Source organism: Theobroma umbraticum, unplaced genomic scaffold (assembly GCF_002168275.2).
Source record: "Theobroma umbraticum cultivar Fairchild unplaced genomic scaffold, ASM216827v3 scaffold_51.0, whole genome shotgun sequence".
Lineage (NCBI taxonomy): Eukaryota > Viridiplantae > Streptophyta > Magnoliopsida > Malvales > Malvaceae > Theobroma > Theobroma umbraticum.
In genome coordinates, this window is record NW_018397260.1 from 1,093,180 (window position 1) to 1,103,503 (window position 10,324).

The 10,324-nt window shown below is 33.9% G+C and overlaps 1 protein-coding gene across 1 annotated transcript; it reads left to right on the plus strand.

Moving 5' to 3' along the window:
• The first annotated feature begins 2,377 nt into the window (after positions 1-2,377).
• On the plus strand, positions 2,378-9,979 carry LOC110416836 (S-adenosylmethionine carrier 1, chloroplastic/mitochondrial-like). The gene is made up of 12 exons (XM_021428951.2): positions 2,378-2,544; positions 3,075-3,182; positions 5,385-5,467; positions 6,134-6,210; positions 6,517-6,607; positions 7,165-7,218; positions 7,292-7,387; positions 7,724-7,813; positions 8,245-8,296; positions 9,063-9,124; positions 9,214-9,294; positions 9,653-9,979. Exons 1-12 carry the CDS (start codon positions 2,490-2,492, stop codon positions 9,782-9,784), a joined length of 981 nt encoding a protein of 326 aa, XP_021284626.1. The 5' UTR covers positions 2,378-2,489; the 3' UTR covers positions 9,785-9,979.
• The last annotated feature ends 345 nt before the right edge of the window (positions 9,980-10,324 follow it).

Below are 10,324 nucleotides of genomic sequence, written 5' to 3' on the forward strand. Positions count from 1 at the left end.
AATGTGATTCTCACCATTTAAATTCTTTAACTTCTACCTCTCCACCTTCCAAATCGTTAAAAGAAAAAAAAACCAAAAAAGAAAATAGAATTCTAAGACTAGTCCCACCACTTTTCCCTACAATTCAATCCAAAAAATAGCCAACTTTCATCAAGAAAAAAAAAAGCTGCCACAATTCATCAAAACAACAAAAACCTAGATAGGAACTAACATGAATGAATTAAATTAACACTTTGCAATAATAAAAATTGAATCTTTATTGCTACAAATTTTAATTTTTTTTCCTCCCCTTTGTTTCCTACATGTTAAGCTTTTGGTTCTATGGAATTAAGAAATAGAAAGAATAGAAAGAAATGAATAATAAATAAATAAATAATGGAAACAAGAACTTATTGTTGAACTTTAAACAAATGGGGGATTCAGAGCCGGCGACTAGCAGTGGCGATTTTAGAAGTTTTAAGGAAGGCAGCAAAGCCAATAAAGTTTTTATATGAATCATATCGCTCAAATGATGAAGATTGCAATGATAATAAAAATATATTTGAACAAGAATATCCTAATTTATCAACCTTGGAATGTCTTATTCTAATATTGACCAAAAGCTAGAAAAACTCGTTGGTTGTGTGGCTAAAGTTTTAAGAGAAGTTTGTCATAGTTTTAACTTCAGGTCTTAATGCTACATATTTTTCACATATCTAAGCCTTAGGGGTTAAAAGCTTGAAATTTTTTTATAAAATCCCTTTTTGTTTTCCTGATAATATGGAAACTTAAATTGTCTACCACATCTCAAACATTATTGAATCATATTAAGTTTTTCTGATGTTAAAAGAAGGATGAGCTTTTGGATGAATTGCCTTTTGAGATTTTTACCAGTTTTAAAAATGTTTACTACCCTATCTCAAACATCATTTGACTTGAGATTTCTCTCAAGACTTATTAAACATCGACTAATAAGGAAAACTCAATAAACAAAACCACTATGTTAGATTTCAAAAGATCTCAAAAAACCTAAAATTTCATAAGATCTCAAGAAAAAAATTACCTATGCCTCTTGTTGAAGATTAGCCCAGAAATCCAACGTCTCTTGCTGATCAAGGGCCAAATTGTTTCACTGATAAAACAAAAATATAAAAATGAAGAAAACCCAAATTAAAAGATAGAAAACCCAATGTGAAGAATACAAGAAGAAGATAAAAAAAGAGAAAGAAAAAGAAAAATGGTAGATTTCAACCCACACTTTCAGATGATGAAGAAACAGGACCTTATTAGCTAGAAGAAGGAGGAGCTACGTTAGCAAAATGGAGAAGAAGCAGTAGACCTTAAACCTCAAAAACGACAATGAATAAGATTTGAAAGGGATTGTGAGTAATTTTTATAAAAGATGATAGATAAAAATATCCGTAAAGACCTTACAAGGTGCAATGTAATATGATTACATTAGTTTTAGACTGTAATCACATTACATCCTTTGACTGTAATGTGATTGCATTACAATCTTACATTGCAGTATTCTGTTACAATACAAACATTGCAATATAATTTAATTAGACACATTGCAAGGAATGTGTCTTCATTTCCCTCATACCAAACACCACCTTAACTTCAATGAGTAAATAAGCTAACACATGGTAGAGAGCTGAGAGTGAGCCAATTTGGTATGACTAGCTTTCCTTATTTGTTTGAGTTTTGGGTCTTTCGGGGGCAACGAAACTTATACAAGAATTATCCCTATGATTATGTGCTTCAAGAAAGAATCTATCACTATTTCTCAACTCTTCTTTTGTTTGTTTTCGAAAAGGGTGAATTTTCGAAACCACCCTTTGTTCCTCTAATTAGGATGTATATCTTTTATTGGACAAATTATACAATTGGTTCCTATTGGACAAGTTAAAAGATTAATTCCTATAGTGCATGGTAGATTTGCTTTTATACAATAATTTATAAAATTAAGCTATTTTATTATATTAATGTGGATTATTTTTGTTGACATGATTTTAAATTTAATGATATTATTTTTAAAAATGATGTAATGATTATGTTAATATGATATTATTAGATATGAACATAAATTATTATTAATAATGCGATGCTGATGTGATATTATTATATTATTTATACATTCAAATATATAAACAATAAAAGAATTTTAACATTAATGATAATTAAACTGATATTATTTATTTCAAAAAATATAAAAATTTAGTTTTAAAAATTACTGATGACATAAATTAACTTTATTTTATTTCATCCAAAATTTCATCTGGAGGCATTAATTTCAATTTACACAACTACCCTTCCAATTTTACACTCAATGCAGCCAGAGCAAGGGTGGTTCCGTACATTCACCCCCTTTTGAAAAACCCAGTACAAACCCTTTGATCAGTTGCAGACTTGCTTCCTTTCCTACTGGAGGCGACTCTGAAGAAGAAAGCACGCTATCCGTTTTTCGCTCTGCTATTGAAGTTGTAGGGTTTGAACTACTGAAGCTAATGGATCCTCGTACAGTGTCGCCCAATGTGTCAACTTCCCAGACGATATCACCAGGTTGGTCTTTCCTTTTAACTATCTTCCAGTTTTGAACTGTTCAATTTCCTTTTTTTTTTTTTTCCGGTTTTGATCCTAATTGATCATTGATAAATTTGAGTCCTTTGCGAGTACCCAAATCAGGATATGTTGTTCGTTTTTAAATTATTTCATTTTTTATGCTAGCAAGCCCAAGTAATTGTTTGGTTAAATATTTTTTTAAGAAGTAAGAATTCAACTCTACCATAACTCGTGTAAGAGCTTCAATTTAGAACGGTATTTCTATCAACATTATATGCAGATGGTGCTAGTGGTCACTAACATCCTAGGCACTTTACAGTATAAAATTGGTTTAACAATGGGTCAACTTTAATTAATTTAATGTATAGCTGGAATTCTCTAGCCCTTTCGACTTTAATTTAGCAGCTTGAAAGGCCTGCATTTTCTGTTTCTTTCGAGCTTCCTTCTTAGCCTTTGACATCTGGATTTATAATCATTTTGAAGCTAATTATTATTTTACTTGTTTTGAAACAAATGCTGCTGTTTTGCAGATGGATTGAGATATAAAAAATGTGATCCTCACAAGGAAGAAAACAAGTTGTCAGCCTTGGTTCATGTAGGAGACGAAAATCCATTTGATTTTTTTCGTGTATTTTATGGTAATTCAATCACTCATTTTATGTGCACCTTTTGATTTGTTTATATTTGATGGGTTGTCAGTGTTTAATTTTAGGGTTGCCATCATCATAAGGAATTTTAATCTTTGCTAATAAATGCTAATGTGAACATTGCAGCAAACTGTGGTTTACTGGCAAGTACAATGCATCCTTCTTGTTGTTCTTTCTCTTATTGCTTGAGCTTCACCAATGTTTTTCGCATAATATTTGAGCCATGGGTTAGAATGAGGAAGTAATGAACAACAGTCCAAAAAAGTTTGAAAGTTGATATTTGAAATGATCAAATGCAATTTGGTTTTAAGCTAATATTAGCTAAGGGGTTTTCTCTATATGAAATGCTTCTTATAATACCATCTTTCCAGTGGTAGAAGGTAGATAAATTGATTAGAGCCACCTGCATTTAGTGCAGTTATACCTAAAAAAGGTATGAAATGAAATTTATGTGCGAATAGAATTATGATTAGGAAATTTTCTGATCTTATAGGAATGAGTGGACATATTCTTAAAATGGGACAGAAAAAGCATGGTTCTATATATGGACTATTATATTTGTAGGAGTGCTAACCAATGGAAACATTTGATAGAATTGCAAACATTGCGCTAGTAGTTGCAACTCTAATGGTTTAAAGATTGGGTTTAAGGCTATTGTCAGTTTACATTTTACTAAGGAAATATGTAAAGGGGTTCTTGTCATAGGGAGAGGAAGCATTACAAACAAGTAAAAGGAATGTACTGGAAGTGGTGGAGAGGAAGATTGGAGTAGTTCTTAAAGCACTGAGTGTTGTGGCAGGTGGAAGAGAATAAATTAATAGTAGAGTAACGATTAAGGATGGGTAGAGAGTAGGCGAGTGGTAGAGGGAAGTTGGGAAGCACTAGGTAGAAAAGGGCTAGAGATTGAATTTAGAGGGATAAGCTCTGGATGAGAATGTTTAAGCTTTGGGGAAGAGAAGGTTGCCAAATAAATTGTGAGGGTTCTATATATAGTGTTAGAAGTGGCGGTTACTCAAGAATAAGCTTTCATATACGTAATAAATAACGGCTTTAATATTGGGTGACTTTTAATGAATTTATAATGTTGAATAACGGTTAAAAATCCATTATGTGACTATTAAAGTAATGGATTTTGTGACCGTTAATAACATAATGAGATTTATTCTTGAGTAGTGGGTAACTGGAAGATGTGTATAGGAAAAGCTATACCTGAACAACTTAAAGGAAAAAGGTCTACATAAACAAGTACAAGAGGACAAGGTAAGAGAGAAACACTTATACTTCAAGAAATGGTTAAGAGAAGAACTGTTAACTACCTCCATATTGGAGCCATCAAGTCAAACTCTTCAAAACATCCCAAGATGAAGGTAACCCGTAAGCCCTGTCACCTATTCCGGGTTGCTTTCATTGTTATCCATATGAAGTAGTTGTTCCGCATGAAGTAATGCTTCATTTGCTTTAGTTGTTCTGCGTGAAGTAGTGCCTAACTTGTTCTAATTGTTCTGTGTGAAGTAATGCCTCACTTGTTCTAGTTATTCTCATTATTCTCTGTATAGCACGACATCGTAAAACAATTCTTAAAGAGAATAAGTAATAACCAAAAGAAACTATCTACAAAATGGAACTACATTCAATACAATAGTGCATATTGAAATTAGTTAGCTGCATTTAATGCTCTTGGGAAGTCTAACAAGAAAGAAGTAATCAAACAAAAGTCATTTTTCGTGCTAATAATTTAGAGTGGTTTGCTCATTTTAGCTCAAAGTTATCTCTTAGGAAGACTAATGCAAAATAAGTAATCTAATAAGTTAGAGTGGTTTGCTTATTTTACATGATAATGTGGCATTTAGTAGCTCGTTGTTGCTAAGATGGTTGAATTGTTTTCATGAGAATCTATTTTGTTTAAAGAAATAATTACAAAGCAGTTTTTGGTTTCAATGGAAAATAGAGCTAGTATTTTCTCCACTAGAAATATTTTTCTTGAAAATTTCTATGTTTGAAAATTCACTGATTGCTTGTTTTATGTTTGAGCAAGTGCTCTGAGTTCCTTTGGTCCCTATATTGCAAGTTTTCCGTAAGTCCTTGCCAGGTGTGGGAATGGTTCTTACTAGTTTTCTGATAAAATGTCTCTTTTCTTTAACTTTAGCATGGTTGGAAGCTGATCTTTCTAAAGATCTGTTCTGTATTTTGCAGAGAGTGTCATAGCTGGAGCTACTGCTGGTGTTGTTGTAGAAGCAGCTTTATACCCAATCGATACGATAAAAACTCGACTCCAGGTAAGTTGACGTAATAATTCTTTATTTAATCATTGCCAGCATGTTACATGGAGCCAAATCCTCTGTCATATTTTCGAACTAGATACAACTTTTGAAAAAGAAAATTGCATCTTAACACTTTTTTTGAGGACGGTTCTAATGGAAAACACAATATCTTATCTCCATTAAGATTAAATTTGTCACATTAATATATGATTATTATGAAATTAAAGGGATGGCAGTCCTGAGACTATTTCAACCATCGGTGTCTGCTTTATCCTATCACCTATAGCACCATAATCTATACAAAAGGTCTTAGCACATTTGTTTTGCTTTTAAAATACATGTCTTACTTGACAATTTAGAATGAACATTCACATTTGAAGTGTTTTAATGCATAAGTTTTATTTTTTGATTACCTATTGCAATGAAACAAGCTTTTGCCTTTCTGTAATGGTTTTCCCTTTGGAAAGAGGTTAGCTAGAAGAGAAATTAAGGGCAGAAGATGGAAGGTTATTCTTATTAAGGCCTGTTCTCACTCAATGTTTTTTGCCTTAATTTCCTATCGGCCTCCCTCTAGTATACTCTTTAACTTTCGACCTAATTGTTTAATGTTTTACTTACTAGACCCGAGTCTTCTTTGAATCTTTGTGATCAAGTGTCCATAATCCACTGTTCTCATGGTAGGCAGCCCATGGTGGAGGAAAAGTTATTTTGAAAGGTCTTTATTCTGGATTGGGTGGAAACCTTGCTGGTGTTTTGCCGTGAGTATTTTGTCAACCTTGTTATTTCATATATGAAAACCAATGTTCCAATTGTTTCACATACTGTATGTGCTTATTATTTGAGTGTAGTTCCAAGATTTTTATTGTGAAGCTAACTAAAATTTTTATGCCAGGTAACTGCAACTCAGTAAACTCTTAAATTACAATTACAGAAATTCATTTTTTCCGTACTTGATTCACCTTTCTGCGCCCTCAGTTTTGCAACTCTTTATTGGCTCTTGATGTTTCTCTAGAATTTGTTTTCGGTTGATTACCATTTGGGCTTATGGACCTTTTTATCCACAGGGCTTCTGCTATATTTCTTGGTGTATATGAACCTGCAAAGCAGAAATTGTTAAAGGCCTTCCCTGAAAACATGAGTGCTTTTTCTCATTTGGTAAGTTTTCGAATCAACAAGCAGCAAATTGCCGGATGAGTTCCTATCAAATTTTGCTTCAATGCCTTCTCAGTTTTGAATTGTTCATGGATCACTCTCAGCTTATGTTTCTTTTAGCTTCTAGTTTTCTGAACATAAAAAAATCTATATAATTCTTCCTTTTCAAAATTTTTCCCCTCTAAATCCTTTTATTTTCATGTTATGAATAAACTCATTGATATGTATACACCTGAGTGGGGTCTGTTATTCCTCTCATACAAAAATGGAGAGTTGGAAATATCAGAACAGAAAGAGATTCAGAGGTCAGGCTTCATGGGCTTGGCTTGTTAGTCTGAGCTCAGCTGCTGCCAAAATCTGTAGGAGGCCTAACCTTCATAAATTGGTCTGCCTAGTACCAACATATTCAGTCTAGTTTGTTATTGATGGTATGGAATGTGATAACCCTATATTGCTCAATATTAGACCCTTTCTTATTTGAGATGAAGAGGATCATCATGTTTAGACCTACTGCATGGTGCCTTTTTTCGGATATAAATTGGTTGTAAGAGTTTGTTCAGACTGCAGGTGCTTTAGGAGGTGCTGCTTCTTCCCTTGTTCGAGTGCCAACAGAGGTAATTAGGTTCACTTATTTATCACCGGTCACTTCTCTCTCTTGCTTGCTCCTGCTCATTAGACATTTTCCAGGTTGTTAAGCAAAGGATGCAAACTGGGCAATTTGCTTCTGCCCCTGCTGCTGTACGCCTTATTGTTGCTAAAGAGGGTTTTAAAGGTCTATATGCGGTATGGAAACTTATGTCTCATTTTAAGCTTCATTCTTGGGATTCGAACTGAAATGTCAGTCTTATAGTTTCTGTTATTTAATTTCGTGTTTACTGAAAACAACCGCAACTTCAAAGAGACTGCTCTGATGTTGAATATCTCTTATGAAGATTGTTTGAAAGAGTTGTCTGATGTTGTGTTTTGGATTATTGCAATCATCATTTTGGTGAGTTATTTGTTTATTTTATTCATGTGATTGCTGCTCGCTGGTGTCTAGTTGTTATCATGCATGTGAATGCTGTTTTCTGCAGGATGATCTTGGTGCATATACCCTGACCTGTCTTTCTGAAATTGTAGGGATATGGATCCTTCTTATTGAGAGATTTGCCCTTTGATGCCATCCAATTTTGCATCTACGAGCAACTACGAATAGGATATAAGCTGGCAGTAAGGACTATCTTCTTACTTTTTGACTTTAAGATAGAAAGTGCATACTTCTAAATGTTACTCAGTATAAATACAACAAATTAAAATCTTTGCAACAGCAGCCCGAATTAATTGAATTCCATTATTGTGCAACCGAGGACAGTCTCCACACAAAGCAGGGTGGCCTCAAGAACTGGCGGTCCCTTTGTTTTGTGACTGAGGAAACATAAATGACACTCAATGACTTAGAAGACATTGAAATATTACTCTTAGAGCTTCTGCAACTTCATGTTACTCATTTATATACTTGTTTTCAATCATTCTATTGCCGATCAGCATTGGATAGTTTATATCATATACAGAATACTTAAACAAGCATCCTCACATTGTCATTTTTCGTGTGATAAACTGGGAAACTATTCTGAAATTAATGCTATTTGCCCTTTCTACAGGCACGAAGAGACCTGAATGATCCTGAGAATGCCATGCTTGGTGCTTTTGCTGGTAAAATATTCTTCTTGGCAGTTTCAGATTTCCATTGTATCTTAATTTTGTTTTGAATTTAGAGTTAGGGATATGCTATTATTATTGCCAGCTTGGTTTTGATTTTGGTCATAATTCCTGAAAACTCTTATTCCTTATCACAAGGATTAGGATGCAAAAGGAAAAATGAATCTTCTAAGAATTCCATTGACATCTAAATCCTGTATTTGTCCCAAGTTCAATAATGATGCACGACAGATCCTCTTAGTGTTTTACGTAAAATATTTTTCTTTGTTTTTGTAAAATTAAATGTGAAACCTGCTCTTCCCTTTTAGAGGTTTTGGATAAATTCCTGATGAGTAAATTCCTTTGCCTTATTTACAATGTCATTTTTCCATTATTCGGAATGATTAGGGATGCATTAGTCAACTTGTATAATTAGACACTTCTACAGTCATCCCATCACAACAATCCATTATCAAGACAAAATGCTCACTCTAAACTTTGAGCGCTGCCTCCTGTAGTATCTCTTTCCACACTAAGTCAGCCTCCAATTTGTCCTCTGGAGAAAAATTAGCACTTTACATGTCAGTTGGAATCCTGGTTTATGGTGTTTCTGTGTAGAGCATAAATGTGCAAGAGTCATAGAAAGTCATAAATACTTTCACAATTCTTCCTATCAGTCCATCATGACTGATAACTTCCATGTGCATGTACTGTACATATACACTAAGGTCTGCAGTCTGCTTCTGTGGTAATCTCCCAAGTCTAACATATTCATATGCAGGTGCCATAACTGGAGCTGTAACAACTCCTCTTGATGTGATAAAAACTCGATTAATGGTCCAGGTCAGACAACCTTTTCCTTTGTATTTGGTGAAAGGTGTTATAGTTTCTTTTTTCTTCTTCAACTCTCTTTCTTTTTTTATTCTTTGCAGGGATCAGCAAAGCAGTACAAAGGGATTTTTGACTGTGTAAGGACTGTAGTGAAAGAAGAAGGAACCCATGCTCTTTTGAAGGTTTGAACATTTTCATTCCTTTAATTGTTGAATGTGATTTTAAATTCATTATCTTTCCTTATATTTTTTTTCCCATTTTGCTATGCTTAAAGAATCTGTTTTGGTCCTTTTGTTAGCATGGCAAAAGGTCATGACTTTTAGCTGATAGTTCCAATGTGCTCCTTTTGTTAACAAAACTGTGAAAGATATGGTCAAATTGTTCATCAAATCCTTGCTAGCTTGACACCATCAAGTAAAAGGTGATGCTGGAGTGGGAAATATAATTATCTTGGCAACAAAATGGGAATGTAGATAGACATTAGCTTGTAGCTGAAGGTTGCAGCAGATTCACCTTTTGTTCTCCCATTGTTTGTTGCAGGGTATTGGACCAAGGGTGCTGTGGATAGGTCTTGGTGGTTCAATTTTCTTTGGTGTTCTTGAAAAGACAAAGCAAATGTTCGCCGAAAGGCGCCCAGAAAATCGGAAGTCATTTTCTCTCAAGCAAAATTAACTTTTACTGATAGATTTTACTTTCTTTTTGCTCAGATTATTGATATCTGGTTAGATTTCTTTTAGTTTTGATCTGTGACATCATACTTTATAGTATGTTTTAGTTAATCTTCTTCAAGTGCTATTCAGTAGCTCTTGTTTTCTGTTTATGGGTTATTCATAGCACATCAGCTTGAGGGAGAGCAAGCCTTTTGCATGAGATCTTTCTTCTGACTAATAGCTTCCGATAAGATCGTCTCAAAATTTCCCATTGTGTTTTACAAGAATTATTAGATTGTGGGTTGAAAAATTATTTAGGGGAGGCTTGCCATATTACAGCCGCCACCATCTTCCATGTTCTATTGTTGTTACCAAGTCTAGTTCAGCAAATTCGATAAACAAGTTATCACAGCACGCCTTATGTTATGTTTATTGGGCCTATAGCCCGCATGGGGTCCAGCCCATTCAGCTTGCTTGTTAGTAATTAAGATCATTGGTTTTATAAAGGTTTTTATAAGAACACGAACAATAGCTTATCTTCGTGTAGAAAGAGGGAGTGCTT

Coding starts and splice junctions, on each gene's coding strand:
- LOC110416836 (XM_021428951.2), top strand. CDS start 2,490: ATGGATCCTCGTACAGTGTCGCCCAATGTGTCAACTTCCCAGACGATA. Junction 7,219..7,291: donor TTGTTCGAGTGCCAACAGAG/GTAATTAGGTTC, acceptor GACATTTTCCAG/GTTGTTAAGCAAAGGATGCA. Junction 7,814..8,244: donor GAATAGGATATAAGCTGGCA/GTAAGGACTATC, acceptor CCCTTTCTACAG/GCACGAAGAGACCTGAATGA.